This window comes from Xiphophorus couchianus, chromosome 23 (assembly GCF_001444195.1).
Source record: "Xiphophorus couchianus chromosome 23, X_couchianus-1.0, whole genome shotgun sequence".
Lineage (NCBI taxonomy): Eukaryota > Metazoa > Chordata > Actinopteri > Cyprinodontiformes > Poeciliidae > Xiphophorus > Xiphophorus couchianus.
In genome coordinates this window covers 8,366,490-8,388,898 of record NC_040250.1, presented here as the reverse complement: position 1 = coordinate 8,388,898, position 22,409 = coordinate 8,366,490, and the positions used below count along the sequence as shown (strand labels likewise).

Here is a 22,409-nt window from a genome sequence, read left to right as displayed (position 1 = left end):
ATTATTCAGACAATTAGCCAAAAATATATAATTTCATTTCTCCTAACTAGTTACATTTACTTTAGTAACGTTTTGGAAAAAAAATCATCTTTAGGAGTATTTTTACTACACTGTAGTTTAAAATTCCTTTTACCAACTGTGTGTATTTTTACTGAATGGAGAACAAACTTTATGTTCAATAAGGCCAATAAAGTCAAAGTCAAACTTGTTTTAAACAAAAATTCACCAGACACAAACACACACCTGCAGTTTTTGCTAAAGCTTGAGTTTTATATAGAAAGAAACTGATTTGAGAAAAACAAAAAGATATTTTTGCCTGATTTTGTTATTTTTGTAATTATGCTATATGTAAAAATTATTGCCATTTTGGTCTTTAAATGTACAAAATTACCACATAACTTTATATTCTGATCCATCTGATGATGTATTTTTAAATATTGAAGGATTGGCATTTTGATCAGTTACTCAGTACTTGAGTAAACTTTTTACCAAATACTTTTTTACTCTTTCTTGACTAATTTCTACTCCTTTTTCTGTTTACTTTAGTGAACGTATGTTGAAATAGTGCTACTCTTACGTGAGTATAATTTTTGGATACTCCTCTCACCTCCATTCCTAACAGCTAACAGCTAAACCTAAACAGCTGAAGAAGAAGTTGTGTATTTTTGTGTTTGTAAATTTCTGGTTTCGTCAGAATAGACAGTGTTTGGTGAAGAAACTTTAGAAAAATATATTGTAGATCCAGATGTAAATAGTTAAAGTCTAAAAGGAGCAGTGTTATATGTTTTCCAGCCACATAGTGCCATTTTATAGAACAATCAAGCAACTATCAAATATGGCATAAAGTAAATTGTACTTTGCAATTTTATGTCTTGAAATGGGGCCTCTGTCCCTTTAAGAGGTTCTGCTCTCTCCATCACTCCGCCTTCAGGAAGTCATCAGAACAACATTTCTCTGTTCGGCTGTTTTCAACTTTCTCCACAAAGAAATAGTTCATATGATGAGATCAGCAGCTCCACCAGGTGTTTGCTAATTGCTGCTGCCACTAGTCTGGAGGAACTGCAAGGACGGCCATCAGAGATCAAGCGCTTAGTCTCTGATGGTTGCCATGGAGATTAAATTATTTCTCAAACATGGATGAAATAATCAGAGCAAAGCTTGAGGTATGTTTTTGATGAGAGAATAACATTATTACATGATGTAAATCTAAAACATATCGGTTTTACATGATGCTGCTGCAGTTTGTAACTTTTATACATAAAAATCTTTTATACATATTTGTTAAAACTGTTATCATGTGACAATTTGCTACGAGTCAGATAATCTGTGAAAATATCTTTCTCCTCCACCTCCTGAGCTACCGCTGTTGTCTAAAGTAACGCATCGCTCTTGACCAGAAACAGCCAATCAGAGCCAGGAGGCGGGCCTTAGCGCTGTCAATGAACCTTATGTACTCGTTGCTAAATGTATTAATGGTGGAGAAACAACTTTCTGTTACAAAAAAACCCCTTCGTCTTCATCGATAGTCGTGCTAACTAACCTTAGCATTCATGACTGGAAAGCAAGTGGGAGTAGTGATTGACAGCACTAAGACCCGCCTCCTGGCTCTGATTGGTTGTTTCTAATTAGCACTGGGAGAATTCATGGAAGCTCCATTTTTTTATATAGATTATCTGTCTCATATTTTACTGTCACAACATAGAGAGATTCAACAAATAATAAAAAATATATTTTTATTAAAGTTACGAGCTGCAGCTTTAAAGATCATTTTAATTTATGAAAACACACAACAAATGTATGTAAACTTCTTATTTTGAAGAAATTTTAAAATTCTCTCTCTCGTTATTTAGATAATTAACATAAAAAATATAATTCTGGTTCTCCTATCTGACCAAAAAGAAGAAAATTGTAAATTTCTGATTTCATGTGTCAGTAAATAATGTTTGACGAGGGAAACATTTGAATAACAAGATGACTGGTCACAGTGACACAGCACAGAGTTATTCTAAAAATCCACTCTCTGCTTATGAGTCCTACCAGGAAGGGCCACAGGGAAAGCAGATAGTGAGTGGCAGTGAGGAAGAGGAGGAGCAGGAGGAGGGAGAGAGAGGGCGGCTCTCCACACACACAGAGACACAGTTGCTCACAACATCGCCCGGCGCTCCTCGTCACATAACCTGCATGCACATCAGGTCGGCCGGCAGTCAGAGAGCGCTGTGCGGCTGAAGATGCCTTCCTCTGCGTGGCTGTGGGCGGCTTCTGTGGTCGTACTGACCGGTAAAGAGTTTGTCTTCTTTTCTGCTGCTGCTGTAACGTTAGAGCTACTAAAACAGGTTTACAGTTTTAGAAAAATGTTCCATTGTCTTGCAGAATTGCAGTTTGATTTCCCTTGATTCTGACTTTTTGTGCTGATAAATCTTCAGCTTTGACTCGTTGTCTGCACAGATGCAAATCTCTACGCACCGCAAATCTGGAACAAACTACCAGAAAACTGCAAAACAGCCAAAACATTGAGTTCCCTTAAATCAACGCTAAAAGTATTTTTGTTGAGAGCTGTTTTTGAGCCATAATCAGTGGAGTACTGATGTACTGATTGACTGATGATTTTGATGATGAAATTCAACAAAATGGAATGTTTGTTATTGGTTTATTAATTTATAGTTTTATGTTTTTATGATGTAACGCGCTCATTGTTGCTGAAATCTGCTTGATTGATCGATAGAGATGTTTCAAAAAAAGATTTAGCAGGATTAGTTACAAAATTTTAACTCCGTCTTCAGGTTCTTGTAGTTCGTCCTTTTCTGCATATGAACAAATAGATAACAGAAAACTTTTGAGTTGTCTTCCAGAATTGGACTCTGATTTCCCTTGATCTGACTTTTTGTGCTCATAAATCTTGCACAGATCCAAACCTCTACGCACCACAAGTCTGGAACAAACCTCCAGAAAACAGCAAAATAGCTGAAACACTGACTTCCTTTAAATCAATGCTGAAAACCTATTCGTTTAGAGTTGCTTTATAGCCATAATCAATGGAACATTTACAGATATTTTTGATGTATTGATCATTTTGATTATGAAATTCGACAAAATGTAATGTTTGTTACTGGTTTCTCAATTGGCGACTTTCTATTTTTGTGTTTTTATGATGTAAAGCGCTCATTGTTGCTGAAATCTGCTTGATTAATTGTTTTAACAACACAATTCAGCAGAGTAAGTTACATTTGTAACTTTTCCTGTCTTTTTTCTCCGTTTTCATGATCTTGCAGTTTGCCTTTCAGAGCTGCTGCGTCTGAACAAATAGATAATAAAAAATTGTTTGTTGTCTTGCAGAATTGTGCTCTGATTTCCATTTATTCTGACTTTTTGTGCCTGTAAATCTTCAGCTTTGACTCATTGTCTGCACAGAAACAAACCTCTCTGCACCACAAATCTGGAACAAACTTCCAGAAAACCGTAAAACAGCTGAAACACTGAGTACCTTTAGGTCAATGCTGATCTAATTGTTTAGAGCTGCTTTTGAGTCAGGATCTGTAATTTTCCTCTGTCTTCATGTATTTTCAGGCCATCTTTTTTGCGCCGCTGCATATGAACGAACCGAGAGGAACTGCTCTCTGACTCCACCGGTGAGACTCAGCAGTGAACAATAAACTACAGTTTTCCATAAAACAGTTACAACTTTGCCCTCAGTGGATTCACCCAGCGTTAATGATTACAGAGGATGATAGAGAAGGAGATAATTCAGCAGCTTGCTGGGTTTAATGAAATGTGGAGGTTTTCTCCTTGCTTTGTGAGCGCCTCATCGTTCTTCCTGTCTGTCTGTTGCAGTATCTCCCCAGCACAGCAGTAAATACTTCTATCCAGCTGCAGGAGCTGCGAGCCCAAATGCTGCCCCTGAATGTCTCTGCCTACATCATTCCTGGCACTGATGCTCACCTGGTACATCTGCCGGCTGTCATAATTAATCCATCCGGGTTCAAAATCCTGCTTTGCTTTTGTGTGGTTTTAATTTGCAGCCTGTTTTTGTTTTGTTTATTCTGTCAGAGTGAATACATCGCCCCACGTGACGCCAGGATGGCCTTTATGACTGGTTTTACAGGCTCTGCAGGTACAATCCTCCTCCTCCTCCTCTTCGTCCCCCTCCACATCCGAGCTCCTCTGCTTTCATCCCACATCCTCACCAACTCGTCGTTCATTTTGTTTTCAGCGCTTTCACCCGCTGTTTAATTGCGTCCTCTCATTCATGGTGACTGTCCTCGCACAGTAACCTGACTGCTGATTTATCAGGCTGGTCATAGAAGAGGCTTTTACTAATTAGATTTATATGGAAATCAAATGAGTAAAACCAAGTAACGATTATATTAGTGATCAATTAATTGATCATTTTGACGATTAATTGATTAATCAAATAAAAAAAATGGCAAATTCTGCATATTTTTCATACACATGCAAATAAATAACTCATTTGATTACTTTTTTAAAGAAGAAAATAAACATTTTATTGCCTAAAATACAATAACAGCTTTCCTTTAGTGAATGCTTGAACATTTGTAGCAAAGGATGCATCAACATCAACAACTTTCTGCTTCACATCAATACAGTGTAGGGCTGATCTGGTGATTATTTTTCAGATTAATTGATTAATAATTAGATAACAACCGATGCTTATTAAGAGTTTGGAACCAGGTGAAGCAAAATCTGCCTCTAGAGGAAATTTACAGCCAGAGATATTATTTTCTAACCTAAATGTAAAATGGTGATATTTTTGTGCAGTTTTGGCTTAATTACTATTCTGAATATATGTTGTTCATTCAGTAAATGGCTTTTTTTGAGTCTGCATAGTTAAGTTAACCATTAATCAATTACTAAATCAGTTGACGATTATTTAAATAATCAATTAATCGTGATTAATTCAATTAATCGTTTCAGTCCTACAGTAAATTGAAGTTTATACCTGAACTCGCAGCTGCAAAACTGTACAAAATGTGTGGAAAATGAGTCTATTTCAGTGGTTTACTCAGCTGTTGGTACCAAATTAAATATGATCTCACCTCTTTATTTGGTACATCTGTTCTGTTGCTTTTTATCACAAATTGCAGCTCGGTTGTTGGTGCCAGATGGGCTTGTTTGAGTATGTCACAATCTGCTGATATAATACCAGGGCACTTTAAAGCACAACCATCACTCAGACGCACAGAAAAATGTCTGAAACGGAGAAAATATCTGGTGAGAGGCGGTTATTTGGACAAGAAATGCCTTGTTGACATTAAATGTCAAAGGAGCATGAGCTGAAAGTTAGTTATAAAAGAAACACGAGGCTCGTTGAAACTGCAGCTTGTAAAAATGTTGCCTGTTTTAATGGGCTTTGATTTTGTTGCAGCAGTCAGATGGCAGAGTCAAACAACAAGCGTGTTTTTATCTCTCCATGTGTCAATAAATCAGAATGAGGGTTTTTGTAATGTTCCGGGGCTTAGAGTTCAATTGGGGATCAAAATTACATGTGTTACATTTTTAGCTGGTGTTGTTCACAGAGTTGGGTAGTAACTAGTTATATTTAATCAATTACATTTACTTGAGCAACTTTTTGAAAAAATTTACTTCTAGGAGTATTTTTACTACCCTGTGCTTTTTACTTTGACTTGAGGAATTTTATTATGAAGTATTTCTACTCTTATCTGAGTAAAATTTCTAGAATCTCCACTGAAAGAAAAACAAACATGTTTTAACCAAACATTCATCAGACACAGACCGGCAGTTTTTGTCAAAGTTTCATAGGTTTTTTTTATTGAAAGAAACTGAAAAAAAATTCTCTTGCCTGATTTTGTTATTTTTTATTACTCATTTGAGTTATTTTTATTTTGGTTCCTAAAATATCTCAAATTTCTGCATGATTTTAAATGGTTAATGTTTTGATCAAATGCTTTTTTAGTCTTATTTAAGTAATTTCTTGGACAGCTACTTTTCACTTTTACTTGAGTAAAATAATGTTTAAGAAGTGCTACTCTTACTTGAGTACAATGTTTTGGGTACTCTACCCACCTCTGGTTGTTCGTTTTCACACAGCACTATCAAACTAATTAAACCCTTTGAAAACCTGTTCCCCTCCTCACCTGTGGTGGCGCTGCACCAAGAACGACTAAAGAAACAACACAAAGCCTCAGAAGAAGGCACTGAGCGCAACTTCCTTCTTCACGAAATATAAACAAAAAGTAGCGTCAGAATTTAACAGTTGTAGGATTTCTATTTTGTCTTTGGTAAGACACCAGAAGCTAGTTCTCCTTCTAGCGCGTTTGTTTTGGTTGTAGTTACCCAGAATGCCCTGCGCTGTAGTCCACTTCCCGCTTCTGAGCGATCTACGGTTCTCTTGGCGTTTCACCACAAGTTCAGAGTTCAACTTGTGGTGAAACAGGGGATTTGAGTTGTGGATTTACGACCATCAATCCCGCAACAACTTTGTGAAGCTGTCATGTCAACTCGGATAAATGTTTCCAACATTTTCTAAACAATTTAATGCAGTGAAGGCAAACTGAGGATCCAACCTGGTAGTAAGTTCTACTTTACAAAGTTGGAAAATGAATGCCGTACTTCCTTCCTATGTTTTTCAGGCACATTTTTTAAAAGTCATATTTTCTTTAGAGTTTTTCTATGAGCTGTGACTGTTTTTTTCCACTTATGTTTCCTGACCATTTCCAATTAGTTTCTTTCCTAAGCCATGTAATATTCATCAATACGGCATAAAAAAGTAATTTAGCCACTGTCATCTCTGCACATCAATTTGGACTTGCCGCCTGTTACAAAAACAGTTTTCCCATTTCTTTCGCTAATCCCTTGCAAAATTCCAAAGATGTTTAAAGGAAGCCTATTATGTAAAATTCATATTTTGTATGTTTTTATACTGCTGCTTCTAAAAACAGCTCAAGGGCTTAAAAACACCACCCAGCTGTTTTTTGGTATCTGGAAAACAAGCTGTTTCAAAAAGCCTCCCCATTGTTGAGTCATAATCAGTGGGCACTGCATTGTTACCTAGCAACACCAGCCCAGCCCAGACGTCACCGAGCAACCCAAGCTGAGTTCCAGCACATTTGGTCAGCTGGTTTTACCGCTGTATGGGCTGTACAATGGCTGCAGGAAAATCAAGAGTTTCGTTGTTAACTTACAATTCAGAAACCACTTGCTGCATTCTTGTTGGTTATGCAGGAGGCTCTACTGATGCTTTTCAAAGATATATGGTTGTATAATTGCGCATCTGTTTGCAGCCATATTCATATGCGAGTGTAAATGTTGAATTAGGGGCGTGGCCAGCTGCTGTTAATTTGGATTTAAAGTGACAGATGCCCTAAAATAGCTCAAATTAGTCAGAACTGACCAAACCAAAATCTCATTATTTAGGAATAATTTTGTGCAAAAAATGTGATGAATATGTGCTGTGATGCCCGTAGGCCTATCATGACCTGTTCAAGGAGGCTATGTCACTTCTAAAGGCCTTAAAATTTGAGGCAGAACAGTTCAAGTATTTTGACGTTGTGTTTGGCACAAAAGTGAACTGTCTTGAAGAATTTTGGATGAATGGAAGGATAATTAATATCACTTCAAGAACATCTGGGACCTTGTAACTTACATTTAAAGAGCTTAAGGATGTTTTTTCACATACAGTATAAAGTTTGATATTTATAGTTTTAGGTAATCAAACACCGACCACCTAATAGTGCAGCTGTTGTCCCACTTTTTTCCAGGCACTGCTGTTGTCACTCAGACCAAGGCGGCTCTGTGGACTGACAGCCGCTACTGGGTCCAAGCTGAGAGGCAGATGGACTGCAACTGGGAGCTGCAGAAAGACGGTATGGGTGACTGTACTGCGCCTCGCTGTGATGGCAGCGCTGCACACATGCATTCCTTCTAAATTGTTGTGGTGTGTTTTTTATTTATCTTTTCAAAAACAGCCTTTTAAAGACTCAACATGTCATTATGGGGGTTTTATAATGAAAAAGTTACCATATAAACAAAGCTTGTTTTCTCATGCAGCATTTTGCTTTTTCCACGTTTTATGGTGTTTTTCAAAAATTGTTATCCAAGAGGAAATATTTACTCGTTTTTTAGTTGTTGTTTTTCAAGAGGATAAGGCTTATAAAATCCACTGTTTTTTATATTTAAAAAACAAGTTATGATTAAAACAATTATGGAAACATGAATCATCAATTTTCCATTATCTGTCCCACAATTAATGGTCACTGTAGTCAGACATCCATCAACCAAAAACTGAAACAAAACTAAAAGTCCTAGATAAATGTTATTAAACATTTGTTGGAAACTTAAATTTGACAATTAGACAACTCATGAACACATATACCAGAGCTGGGAGATAGAAACAAAGTCACTGAAGACTTTGAATTTCGTGTGAAGAAGAAGAATAAAATTATTATTTTTCACGTTTTTAAAACTAACCAGAAAGTCTCTAAACTGAGTAAACTGAGTTTGTAGAAAGTGTTGAAATTGTAATGCAGGAATTATTAGCATTACTAATTAGCACAACTAATGCCTAATAGCTTGTTGGTATTGTTAATTGCTTTTTAAACTTACTGCCAAGGGTTGATTAGCATTATTAATGACTAGCTACGACATGCTAAGAGATAACTAGCCTTATCTAGAAGCTAGTCCTCATTTGTGCTATTCATTAGCATTTATGCTAATGCACAAACAGCTTTACTAATACGCACCTATTTTGCTAACAGACAGTTAACATTTCTAAAATAGCTGGTAACCATTTTGCTAACAACTAGTTGCCATTGCTAATAGCTAGCTGCAGCACATTGCTCATTAAAATAAAAATTGCATAATGATGGTGAAAAAACTTAATTCACATAGAGAATGTTTGACACACTTATAGAAATGTATTGAATACTTTGAGAAAAAGTCTTTTTTTTAGCAAAGAAACTTCAAGACATCCACTGTAACACTTCTTCGACTCGTGTATGGAACACCAAGAAGGCCAAAACCATCTTCCTCCTGCCAATCACAGACAGATTTTATTCCTCCAATTTGAGTATTTCTTGGATGAAAAACAAATAATAAATACCAGTAGATCAAAATAGTGTATTAATGTGGCAGAAATTTAAAACAAAATGATAGGATTTAAGAAAAACGCAAGAGAACATAATAAATTTGAATTTTATAGTGTGAGGATGTGCCGTGATGGTTACAAAAATGCTTATTTTGTGCAGTCTGGTTAAAATTTCTTCATTTAGTTTTTACATATTAGTTATACATATATGCACATTGAAGAAAGAAGGTACATTTTTTAGTCATTATCAAGCTGAAAGTGGTGATTCGGTTTGCTTTAAGACTAATCTGCAGAATTTCATTTAATGATGACTCTTTGCAATACTCTGCATTAGTTTTTGTCCATATTTTGTGATGTCTGGGTTAAACGTTTGCTTTGTTGTTTCAGTTTCCATCATCAGTGTGGCAGAGTGGCTCATCTCAGAGGTACCAGCAGGAGGCAACATCGGTTTTGATCCCTTCCTCTTCTCCCTCAGTGAGTTTTCACTCTATTTACCTCAGCTGTTAGTCCGTTTTAACATCAATAAAGCACCAAATAGATGGAACATATTGAAAGGGAACCCAGACCCGACGCCATCCGGACTGTTTACTTGAGATTGATTCTGTTTAATGGCCGTATTTTCCTGCAATTTGCTCCATTAGAGACGCAAGAGAACTACGCCATGAGTCTGGAGTCCAGCAATCAAATCCTAAAGTCCATTCCTGTCAACCTGGTCGACCAGGTGTGGAAAGACAGACCTCAAATCCCAGCAGACAGCCTCACCCGTCTGCCTGATAGAGTCATTCGTAAGTCTTCAAACAACCATAAAGTCTGTGTTTGTGTTTTCTACGGTTGGCTGGTAGATCAAACACTAACTCAGAAGGACTAGAGAAGCCAGGAAGTCGTCTCAGTGTTGGTCTTATTAGGCTTTATGGCTGCAGATTAGAAAAATGGACCAAATGGAGGGCACTATAAACCTAATGGTCTGTACATTTAATTGTAAAAATCATTCTGGGCATGGCTTTAAGAGCATGCACAGAATGATGCATGCTCTTTCTTATCCGGCAGTCGGGATAAGAAAGATGGCTCTTATATTCTTGGCAGACTGGATGGAATCCATTAAGTAATGAAGAACAAGAAGATGACTTGAATGTCAAACAAGCAGGGAAGAACAAAATGTGTTTTTATTCTCAGAAGATAAACTACATTTACAGGAAAATGTATTTAGATTGATTCAACTAAAAAAAGTTGACCCAACTGAACCAGTTTTCTTCATCTTTAGCAGTGTTTATTTTCCAAAACTTTATTTATTTTTTAACAAATGATAAAATCACAAAACTATTATCATATTATGCAAATAAAAGAAACTGAATAACCTTCTTTATAACAAAAGCATAAACTCAAAAAGCAGAAAAGTAGCCTCCCCTAACACTAAGGTAACATAAAGAGCAAAAACAACACCACTTTTTCCAAATAAAATTATATTTATATATATATATACATTTCTGACAGCAACAGAAAAAAAGGGGGGCGGGGGCGAGTTGACAGTTACTGGTTGCTATGACAACCACCAACTGCCAAGAGCAACTTAGCAAAACTTAATACACAAATTCACTTAAGAAAAATATAAGTAAGCAAGTAAATAATAATAATAATTGCAGCTAAATTGTTATAGTTGTAGTGTTTAACACAAGTGTGTGTATATTGCTCAGAGAAGTGAAGGGACTTCCTAATTTTCTCAAGTTTAAGAAAGTAAAGAATATCCCTGAGCAGATTGGGGTTGAGATTATTTTAGTTATCATTTGACACAATACAATGTGTTGCAGAATGAATCATACTGCTTCAAGGTTTTCACATTCTCAATATATTTCAGTGGGATTACCTGAAAATATTACCTGAAAGGTGTGCCATGAATATGTATTGAATGCAATCACAGTTGTACGTCTTATGTTGGATTTTTCTACCAGCTGCAGAGTTTCACTTGGCAAACTCAATAAAACTCTTTTTTTTTAGTCCATTAATTTTAAGTATTACCAAAAATTCTTGGTTTGATTTAGGTTTAGACTTTGACTGGTCCAATTTCAAGGCGTTAAGTTACAAATTCAAATTTATTTTAAGTGATATAACAACTGAAGGTAACAAAGTAACTTGATTGTGGTATAAAATGGTTGAAAAACACATAGTATTGCCCCTTTAAAGTAAAATGTTGGATCTCTCAGAAAGGACGTGGCAGGATAAGGTGGAGCAGATACGGAGTCTGATGACGACCAATCCATACCAACCCACAGCTCTTCTGCTCTCAGCTCTGGATGAAACAGCATGTGAGAAAAAACTGGTGCTTTGTCAAACTAATAAATCATAATAACAGTTTGGAAAGAAATTAAAGTCAGTGATGATGTTTGTTTTTGTTTTTCAGGGCTCTTTAATTTACGTGGAAACGACATTCCCTACAATCCTTTCTTCTACTCCTACACACTTCTAACTTTAGATCAGATCTGGTCAGTCATTCACTGTTTACATCTATTTATTGAACAACTAATTATTTATAGACACATTGCAGCGTGATGTCACAAGATCCCAACTCCAGCTTCCTGCTGTAGCCCATGACTAGCATTGGTTTTAACTGTCGAGTTATCAACATAACACGCTAAATCTTAAATATATGCCTGATATATAAAAGTAAAAGGGACACAGTGCTTTGTTACAAGTTGTCAACACTCACACAGACAGATAAAGTTTTAATTAAAAATAGCAAGGGAGAGGGAAGTAGTTCAGTTATGCTAGCTTGACTTTGACAACCTTAACATGTAGATGTGCTGCAGGATTGAGTGCTTTGGTTAAAAAAAAGGTGACCTAAACAACAACTCTGACAGCTCTTCAGTAGATTGAGTTTAAATTAGCTAATCAATCACAGCTGTGTTTTATTAGCTAATCTACCACAGCAATCACTTATTAATAATCACAAAATAAACATAAAACTGTAACGAACTGAATGTTCAGTTCTTTATGTAGAAAATGTTTGACTGTTTTTTGGTGTTGAATCCTGACACATTAGCGGTGTTGTTGTTAGTTGCTATGGCAACGAGTCTGTCTGTAGCGTAGTCGACACAGTTGGTTTTGAGTTATTAACGGTTTTTCTGCATTATTTTTCCCTTTGTTGTGGCGCACTGCACTAAATGAATAATGCCAACATCTCCGGGTTGCAGCGTCGCGGCTTCGGATGGAACAGAATTACATTTTTGCCCTTCACCGTTGTGTGCTTGCGTTAAATTTCCGGATGTAAACAATAACCTCCATATTTTTCAAGTATTCCACCACAGACCCAACAAAACGCCCTGCTGTCCTGCATATGAGCATATTACTTTTCGTCCTCCTGCAGGCTGTTCGTCCACACAAACAGAGTGACTGAGGAGCTGAAGGCGTACCTGAGCGCGTCCTGTACCGGATCCCTCTGCGTGCAGCTGAAAAGTTACGACTCTGTTCGTGAGAATCTGATGACCTACGTCGCTCAGTCCGACGTTAAAGTGTGGATTGGTACAGAATACACAAACTACGCTCTTTATGAGCTCATAACACCTCAGGTATGCAGATCATTTCAAAAAGTTCAGCTCATTTGTAAGAAATACTTTATATTAATGACTGTTTGTTTGTCTAATATAGGAGAAACTAATTACATCCTCCTATTCTCCTGTGTTGACAACTAAAGCTGTGAAAGATGAGACTGAGGAACAAATACTGAGGGAAGCTCATGTACGTCCCAAACGCAGACAGATTCATATTGACCTCCTGAAAAAAACAAACCCAAACTTTTACTTTTTACTTTTAACTTTGTTCAGGTGAGGGATGCGGTTGCAGTCATCCAGCTGCTGATGTGGCTGGAAAAGGTCGTCCCAGCAGGGAACGTGACCGAGCTGAGAGCTGCAGAATATGTAAATCACTGTCGCAGGTGAGTCAACAAACTGAGTTACAACCAGATGTTTGCAGAAGAAGAGTCTTAGCCTAAACCAACATAAACTTTTCAATTAAGTTCAGTTTATTTATATAGCTCCAATCCACAGCAAATGTGATCTTTATTTCACTTTATGCAAAGATGTTTCACGTTAAAGAAGAACTATTATGAAAAATTTGCATTTAGCTCGTTTGTGTACTTCCATTTGGGCCTGAACTGCTTCTCAAAACAGCCAACAGTTTAAAACCAGCTGTTCTTTGGCTATAAGTTAATGTTTAAGTTCATTTCAAGCAGAAATAAAATGTATTTAACCAAAACAGAAAAGAAAGTATTATTCTTACATGTTTGTGTATAAACGCCTTGTTGGAACTGTGAATGCACAACGTTACGGAGAACTAACATGCACAACTTTACTCTGTAGTATTAATAAAGTATTTATAAAACTTTAGAGTCACAGCTAATATAAACGTTGCAGCAAACAGAAGGACAACAGAGGCCCGAGCTTTGAGACGATCTCTGCAAGCGGACCAAACGCTGCTCTCGCCCACTACAGGTGAGATGAACTCATGTCTTCTTCTTTCTGATGTTTTACTTATTATTGAGGCTTTTCTTCTTAAAAGGCTCAAAGGTTTTATAAGGAGGCAGTTTTGAATGTCAAAAAACAATTTCTTTTTTAAATAGGGAGAAAACATTAAAAACTCGCAGTGGAGATTTCTTTTCTGATACGTAACAATATCACCCTCAAAACACTTAGATATAAGTCAAGGACTAGTTTGATAATTGATTATTCTATTGATTATTTTGAAGATTAATTGAATAATCAGAGAAAAAACATTCAGCATAGTTTTCATTTAACCTCTTTTAGCAGCCATCAGCTTCTACAACAACTATCTGAAGAATTTCAATTAATATGAGTAACGACATATATTGAATACAATATTAGAAATACACTTAAAAATGCAAATAAATAGTCAATTCCTTTTAAATAAGAAAATAAACATTTTATTTAGTAAATTTCAATAACATTGTTTTAGTGAATGCTTGATCATTTGTAGCAAAGGATACATCTGCAATAATTCATATAACAAAAAGTAACAAAATCAGGCAAAAGAAAATTTTCCTTAATCCGTTTATTTTAATATAAAACTTAAACAAAAACTGCAGGTGTGTGTTCTGGTTAAAACATGTTTGTTTTTCCTTCAGTGGGTAGAAAATCCAGAAATTTTACTCAAGTAAAAGCAGAAATACTTCATTATAAAATTACTCAAGTAAAAGTAAAAGTACAACGTAGTAAAAATACTCCCAAAAGTTGTTTTTAAAAAAAAAAAAGTTACTCAAGTAAACGTAATTCTGCAAATGTAACTAGTTACTACCCAGCTGTGTTAATGCTGCTCTGACTGTGTTGTTGTTTCACCAAGTAGCATGTTTTTTTAAATACGTAAATCCTTTTCCTTCAACTTCACAAATATGGACTCGTGTCACATAAATACCACTAAAACATATTTCCAGTTTGTGGTTACAATGTGACAAAACGGGGAAAATATGCAGCTGGTATTTTGAGAAGCTCCTGTAGTTTTTAGTTGACGACTGATTTCACACTTTATGTTGTTTGAATAACTTCACCATGTACAGCTTGTCACAGTAATACAGTCAAACATTCGTCTCGCAGCTAATTCTGTTAAACCACCTGAAAGTATAACAGACAAACAACCAACAGCTCTGATGTCTAAAAACAATTACAAAGAAAAAATCTTAGTTTGAACTTTTTCAGAACTCAACACGTGTGAACGCGTAGGAGTTTCTAGAGAAAACAGCGATGCCTGACGTATTTTCCTTTCTTATTAAAAACAGCTTTAAAAGCATTTCTATTGTATTTTAACAGTAAACACTGTCGTATATTTCACCGGTATCACTTCCTGTGTTCTTTTTTTTTCAGTCCGTCAGAAGAAACCGGCAGGAGGCTGACGGTTGATGAGATGTTCTTGGTTGACTCCGGCGGTCAGTATCTGTGAGTAAATCCGCTCTCCTCCGGTTTCACTTCACGTCTCGTGAGCTAAAAATGAGTCACGGCGTTTCTCACTACTCTCAGAGACGGGACCACTGACATCACCCGCACGGTTCACTGGGGGACACCCACAGATATGCAGAAGGTGACATTTACATTAAATAGCCTCTGACTGCACTCAAAAAAATGAATGTTTGACTTAACATATTTTTTTTCTTTTCAGTGAGTTCCATGTTACTCTACAAAATGAAGAACATTAGATACTCATTTCATTTGCATAACTGACTTAATTTAATTATGTACACTGCAAAACAAAGTCTTACCAAGTATTTTGGTCTAGATTAAAGTGCACTTGGGACAAAAGTAACTTATAAGTAACTTTTCAGCAAGATATAGGAGCTTATTTTAAGTAAGTAAATATTTAATATTGATGGAAAAAGTACTAGTTCCACTGGCAGATTATTTCACTTATAACAAGACATTTTCCCTTGTTATAAGTGAAATAATCTGACAATGGAACTAGTACTTTTAAACCAATATTAAAGACTTAATATATTGACTTAAAATATGCTCCTATATGCTCCTATATCTTGCTAAAAAGTTACTTATAAGTTATATTTCTCTTCAAGTTCACTAAGCTGTTTGCATTAGAAACTAGACAAAAATTACTTTGTAAGATTTTGCGTTTTTGCAGTGCACATAATTGTATTTTGTTAGTTGAAAGCAAAAATGATAATAATCTGAGTTTATGACCTTATGATGTTATGTTTATCGAAAATAAAATTAATGAATTCACCTCAGATTGACAAAAGAGAAGCTAAAAGAGAGGCTAACTGAACTAGCGATACTTTTTGTCAGCTTGCTGTATTATGCGTACATTCAGTGAACTTATTTAGCATTTTTTTCACTCATGATGTACAAATTATGTCACTCTGACAACTAAACATTTTAATTCAACTAATTTTTCTCTAGTTAAATTAACTAAATTCAAATTTGTCAACAGTTTCCACACAAATGAATAAAGCAGGTCTATTTTCTTTACCTACTTTTTTTGTCTTTGTATTTGAAACCTGTTTTTCCACTGACAGGAGGCGTTCACTCGAGTTCTCATGGGAAACATTGAAATATCTCAAACTGTTTTTCCATCAGGGACAAGCGGTGAGTGGGAAACTCTGGAGCACATTTTGAGTTGGATTTACTCTTCCCCGTCCCTGAAATATGTTTTTATGAGAGCTCTCTTCGTCCACATCATGTTGAGAAGATTGCACTCCTGTTTCTGCAGCAGGATGTTTGCTTTCTGCTCTGTAAAAGGCCTTTTGTGTCTCGACAGGGGTGCGCATAGAGATGCTGGGCCGTCGGGCTCTGTGGGAGGTGGGCCTGAACTACGGCCACGGCACCGGTCACGGAGTGGGAAACTACTTTGGAGTTCATGAGTGTAAGGTTTTCATTAGGATTTTTAAAGGTGACCTGTTATGCTTCTTTGAACAGGTTTGGTCTAAAGGCAATACAAAACACCTTAATTACATTTTTTGCATAAAATCATTCTTATAAATCATTCTGATAATGAGGTTTTAGTTTTGTCAGTTCTAGGGCGTCCTGTCACTTTAAATCCCAACTCAACGTTTGTGAAAATGACTTCAAACAGATATGCTGTTATGCAGCCGTACATCTTTGAAAAACAGAAGTGGAGCCTCCTGTACAACTAACTGTAATACAGACCACTACAAGAGATCTTTCCTGCCAACAGCCATCACTACATACACTAACTCTTTGAATTAATGAGTTACAACAACATTTATTTTCCCTCTGTCAATGAAGTATTTCTGGATTTTATTTGAATTGAACAAGAATTCAGAAAGTGATTTCTGGATGGTTACATTACACAGCGCATCCAGCTGGGGTTCAGCTTGGGTTGCTAGGTAACCGAGCTGGTCTGGGCTGTGGTTGCTAGGTAACGGTGCAGTGCCCATGGAATATGGCTTAACATTTGGAAGGTTTTTGAAATGGCTCGTTTTCCAAACACCAAAAAACTTTAACTTATTTCCTTATAAAGGCAATAACTTATTGCCTTTTTATTGCCTTAAAAAGGCAATAAGTTAATAAGTTTTGGGTTTTTTTATCGCTTGGCCTGTTCTTAGAAGCAGTAAAAACACAAATGGAAGCACAAAAACATCTGAATAGGTTCCTTTTAAATACTTGTTGCCACAGAGAAACAGAAACACTAATATATATTTAAATAAATCTAATTAGATTACTAAATCTCAGACAGTTTTCATTAAGTTGAATAGCTGGGGGTTTGTTTGAGCGTTACAAAACCTGGCAAACAATGCATGTGTGTGAACAAACATTTCATTTTGCAATTCAACCACTTGTGATGTGGTTTACATCACTTGATGCCCACATCAGCTGAAGTAAATAAGCCACAGTGTGACGGTAACAAAGAATATTAAAGCGCTGTGACAAAATATTTACCTCCTCAGCCCCAGAGATTTCATTTGCTTTTGCTTCATTTGTTCCTGGTAAATATTTTTGATAATTAAATAAATTATATTGTAATACAAAGATAACCAGAGCAAATAAAAATGTAGCTGTTAGGTGGAAAAAAACATGTAGAAGTGGTTATTCTGTCACAGACACAGAGTGGAGAAAAGCTAAGCAGCTCTCAAATTTGTTTCTCTAAAATAAGAAAACCTGAAAACTGCTCCAAGCAGAGCCTTTGCAGAAGGAGTGGCGTTTTTCTGTCCTCACTCCTTTATTCAGACTGCAGGAAAATATACCAGGATGTTAAAAAAAATCATATTCAGGTTCTGGTTCTGTTAATCATAAGGAAACAGAATTACAGTGTTGTCACACCAGATATGTTTGTAGGTTTGCTTCCACTGTTTTTCCTGCTTTATGTAATATTTTATGTTTTATTCTGATGTGTTTTCAGGGCCGGTTGGATTTCAGAGCAACAACATTCCCTTTAAAGCTGGCATGTTCACGTCTATTGGTGAGCTCTTTGTAAATTCATCAACCTCTCAGGATAATGCAGAATCAGTTTGTTTGTGGACTCCAGTGAACTTAAATAAAATCACTTAATAAAGTATAAACATGTCTGAAACTAGGGAGGCTTAAGGAACATTTTATTACCAAAGATAATCTGATTGCATGCAAAACTAGATGGCTGATGAATGAACGAATTAGCACGTACACTGCAAAAACACAAAATCTTACCAAGTATTTTTGTCTGGTTTTTAGTGCAAATATCTTAATACACTTGAAATAAGACAAGCCTAACATAAGTAACTTTCCAGTAAGAAATTACAGCTTATTTTTAGTCAATAATTTCTTAACATTCGTGAAAAGAGTATTGGTGTCCCTGGCCGATTACTTAACTTACAACGTGGGAAGATGTATTGTTATAAGTGAAATAATCTGCCAATTAATATAGTACCTTTTAATAAATATTAAGGGGTTATTTACTTAAGAAAAGCTACTACACTGTAAAAATACAAAATCTTACCAACTAAACTTGTTCTACTTTGTAATTCAAATATCGTAGTTCACTTAAAATAAGACAAAACTAACATAAAAGTGACCTTTAGCAAGATATAGGAGCTTTTTTTAAGTAAATAATTCTTTAATATTTATTTAAAAAGTACTAGTTCCACCAAAAGATTAATATACTTAGTAACAAGATATTTTTTGAAGTTGCTCTGCCAGTGGAACTAGTGCTTTTTCATGAATATTAAGGAATTAATGACATAAAATAATCTCGTGTTTCTTGTTGAAAAGTTATTTGGACTTATTTCAAGTGTTGTAAGATATTTGCACTAGATGCTAAACAAAAATTAGTTGGTAATATTTTGTGCTATTGCAGAATAACTAAAATGCAAAGCCAGAAAATAGCTCTAAGTGATTAAACCCTTTTTTAATATGTATATAAATCTATTTCTGTTTCCCTTTTGGTTGCAGAACCTGGATATTACAAAGAGAATGACTTTGGCATTCGGATTGAAGACATCGCTGTGACCGTTCCGGTTCATACGAAGGTAGAGAGCAAACAGAAAGCTGTAGCTCATCATTGGTAAAATGTTTCTCACAGTAACTTTATCACTAACGGACCTTTTTGTCTCTCAGTTTGGACATAACTTCCTGACATTTGACACTGTGTCTCTGGTCCCATACGACAGAAAACTCATCGACACTTCACTCCTCAGTGCAAAGCAGGTGAGGAATCTTTTGCAGAAGCGATCTCTCAATTACAAAACACCAGGCAGATGCAGATTCATGAACTATAACACGCTGCCATCAGTTTCCTGTTTTAATTTGTAAATACCTCTGGGACGTTCGATAGTGTGACACGGACCCTGTCTTCCCCCTTCCTGCAACATTGGTTCTAGCTTCCTCCTAAAATCCCCTCTCACTCTTGTGGTTGAAGCGTCTCTGCAGCTCTGAGATCAAAACAACGCAAAAGAAAACAAAGCCACGTGTGAAGCAAACTTCTATGTTTTTGTTTATTTTTTAAAGATATTTTAATGTATTGTTTTAACTCATTTATGTTTTCACAGACATATAAGGTATCTTAAATCCCTTCTCATAGTTTTTGTTAAATATATTTTTAAACTGTTTAATTTTTTTTATCACAAAATAAATCATAACGGCCAATTAGTGCCTTTAAATATTTCAGCACACCCAGTGAAAAGTTCACTTTTTAACTTCACTCTGCATTTAGTGCCACAATTAGATCAAACATGTCAAATTTTTTACTCAAATAGAGAGAGAGAAGTCTTCAATCGGGGCTGTGATGAGTAGTGGATAGTCGTGATTATCTTACCTGCAGTATGACCGTAGTTTGAGTGCCCACAGTTTTAGGAATCTCTAAAACTAGTTCAGGGGTGTCCAAAGTGTGGCCCTTTTTAGTTGAACTCTAGTTTGTTTTCTAAGAAAGTCTGGTTCATTAGGGGAGATGTGAATGTGCCTTCAAACTCCCAATTCGGACCAAAGAAGCGAATCCTGCTCTGCCTACAAATCTAGGCCTCAGTTTGTTTAACAGGGCAGTAATATGTAAAACCAACTTTTTTGAGCAGAGTTTCAGAAAGAGCAGGAGTTTTTAAAGAGACAGAGGCCCAATTTCAGAGGCTTCATTATACTATAATGGCACTATGTGCCTGGGAAATTAAAAAAGTGAACTCTTGTGCAGCTCAAATGCATATGTAAATGCCAACTGGACCAGAGCAGAGCAGGGCATTCTGGGTTAATTCAACCAAAACAAACTCAAGAGTCTAGCGCTAGCGGGAGAAATGTCTCTTGGTCTTTTACCAAAGATAAGAGAAACCCTACAATCACTAAAATCCTACGCCACTCCATTTTTGTTTACATTTTGTGAAGAAGGAAGTTTCACTCATTGTCTTCTTCCGAGGCTGTCATGTTGTTTCATTCAGTAGTTTTTGGTGCAGCACCAGCCCAGGTGAGGAGGGGAACAGGTTTTTAAAAAGATTTGGTGCAGTGCAGTGTGATAGCAAACTAAAAAAATTGCAGTTTTGGTTCCAATCGAACCGAGCCCACCAGACTATTGGGTGAAAACACCTTTAATAATATATGTGTGTATTTCCATCTCCAGCTGCAGTGGCTGAATAATTACTATGAGATGATTCGTCGGCTGGTGGGCCCTGAGCTGGACAAGCAGGGGCTGCAGGAGGAGAAGGACTGGATGCTGAGAAACACCCAGCCTTTCACCGAGGCTGGATCCTCCGCCTCCGTCTGTTCCTCCTCCCTGACCCTCATCGCTCTGGTTTTCGCTCTGCACAACATCATCTGAGCGTCTCTTCCCGCCGCACTCCTCAGCAGACTTGCACTCAAAAGTTACCTCTATGCAGTCTCCACCGAGCAGCTACACCAGCTTGCACAGAAATTTATATTAAAAAAATATTTAAAATGTATGATATATTTAATAATTTAAAACATGTGAGCAAATATATGATTTTTTTTGTGTGTTTTTTAATATTTAAAATTATATTTTGTGATTTTTTTTTTTTTATGTTATAGTTTGAGGTTTTAAACTGGACATTTGTATGACCAGCTAATATAATGTATATTTTAATAAAGTGCCACACTTTGAAACAACGACGACTGACAAAGTTGTTGCTGATTGTTTAACCAATACATACTGTAGTTCTCATGTCACGTTGCACTTCCATGAACTTTGAAACTGTCAGCCATCTTAGCCGGCAGTTGCTATGGAGTTGCTATGACAACAACAAACAAGCCAAGCTTAGAACTAGCTCTACTTTCGTTTCTATCTAACTTATAAATAATATAAGTACATCACAACTATTAATCGATTAAAATTTTTGAGAACCCACCTTTTTGTAATACTAAGATAAATATCAGTGATATTTACAGTAGTACTTACTGCCGAAGTAGCAAAATTAGCTTAGCTAATGTAGCTTTTATCTGCTAGCTAAGACGGGTATGTAGCCTATGTGTTTATTGCTACATGTAGTCACTCTGCCAGTCACCAGAACCTCGATATTCACACGAAGGGTTCGTACATCTTTACAGATCCCTTTAAACATTGATTTTATTGATGGTTGAATCTTGTGGAACAAAAGTATCTCAGCTGCTATTCTTTTGGTAGAAATGGGGTGCATAAAATTTTAATGGTACCAATACATTTTTAATGATTCGACTGGTATTTTGACATTTTATCTTTGGATATCAGCTCCACATCTTTGAGGGTGGAAGCCCTCTTTGCCGTTTATCTTTAACTTCATCCATCATTTTGTTTTTTGCTGCCGTTGTTGTTTTGTATCAGATTATAGATGGGATAAATAGTACTTTAGTCAGAAGAAACATGCTGACAAAATCTAAACTTTGGTTGGAACCTAAATTCTCAAAAAACAACAGTCATTTATGTCTGGAAAGGTAACGATTAGGTTTTTGCTAAATGTTTAGTATGAGATTGCTTAGTCATAATTAAATTACCTTTGAAAGATTATTATTGTGTCTAATCTCTCTGCCTCTTTTTTAAACAAATGTGTCATATTAAAATTATTTAAATGTAATCATAAGTGTTATTAGGTTTAATCAGAATGTGCTTGATAAGTTACCGTAAGTTACCCCACCCTGACTATTTATAAGAAAAGTAAGTAAGTTCCTTTCCCCAAGCTTTTTCATTTCCTTTAAATGCCACAAAATCCTTTTTCAGCTGACCACATTGTACACAGTTTATGTTTCAATATGTTTCAGCCAACAGAAATTACGTTTTGCTTTCAGATTTTATTTCTGGCGTCTGAGTTGATTTTTGATTTACAGTATATATTTTCAAATTTAATCATTATGCCTTTAGCTTGCAAAGCTCTAATCTGCTCATTTCCTGGAACTGGTCCTGCATCTTAAAGGTGTAAATGTGCAACACCTCCCACCCTGCCTTA

General features: G+C 36.1%; 1 protein-coding gene across 2 annotated transcripts; it reads left to right on the top strand.

The window, feature by feature from the left end:
- Positions 1 to 2,127: 2,127 nt before the first annotated feature.
- Positions 2,128 to 21,138, top strand: xpnpep2 (X-prolyl aminopeptidase (aminopeptidase P) 2, membrane-bound). 2 transcript variants are annotated; one of them, XM_028009787.1, is made up of 21 exons: positions 2,128 to 2,277; positions 3,565 to 3,626; positions 3,829 to 3,939; positions 4,045 to 4,108; positions 7,734 to 7,838; positions 9,446 to 9,532; positions 9,700 to 9,843; positions 11,257 to 11,358; positions 11,454 to 11,535; positions 12,417 to 12,618; positions 12,698 to 12,787; positions 12,874 to 12,983; positions 13,462 to 13,539; positions 14,923 to 14,994; positions 15,076 to 15,136; positions 16,080 to 16,149; positions 16,322 to 16,426; positions 17,924 to 17,983; positions 18,949 to 19,025; positions 19,114 to 19,203; positions 20,597 to 21,138. In XM_028009787.1, the coding sequence occupies exons 1-21, from the start codon at positions 2,229 to 2,231 to the stop codon at positions 20,792 to 20,794; spliced, it is 2,019 nt and encodes a 672-aa protein (XP_027865588.1). In that variant the 5' UTR covers positions 2,128 to 2,228; the 3' UTR covers positions 20,795 to 21,138. The 2 variants fall into 2 exon arrangements, with proteins under 2 accessions (XP_027865588.1, XP_027865589.1); XM_028009788.1 differs by lacking the exons at positions 2,128 to 2,277; positions 3,565 to 3,626; positions 3,829 to 3,939; positions 4,045 to 4,108 and adding an exon at positions 6,205 to 6,545.
- Positions 21,139 to 22,409: the final 1,271 nt, after the last annotated feature.

What these genes read in the sequence shown, in the direction of transcription:
- xpnpep2 (XM_028009787.1), top strand. Translation starts at nt 2,229, where the DNA reads ATGCCTTCCTCTGCGTGGCTGTGGGCGGCTTCTGTGGTCGTACTGACC. An exon ending in TGGTTTTACAGGCTCTGCAG is followed by an intron (nt 4,109 to 7,733) that starts GTACAATCCTCC and finishes ACTTTTTTCCAG; the next exon opens with GCACTGCTGTTGTCACTCAG. An exon ending in CTACTTTGGAGTTCATGAGT is followed by an intron (nt 16,427 to 17,923) that starts GTAAGGTTTTCA and finishes ATGTGTTTTCAG; the next exon opens with GGCCGGTTGGATTTCAGAGC.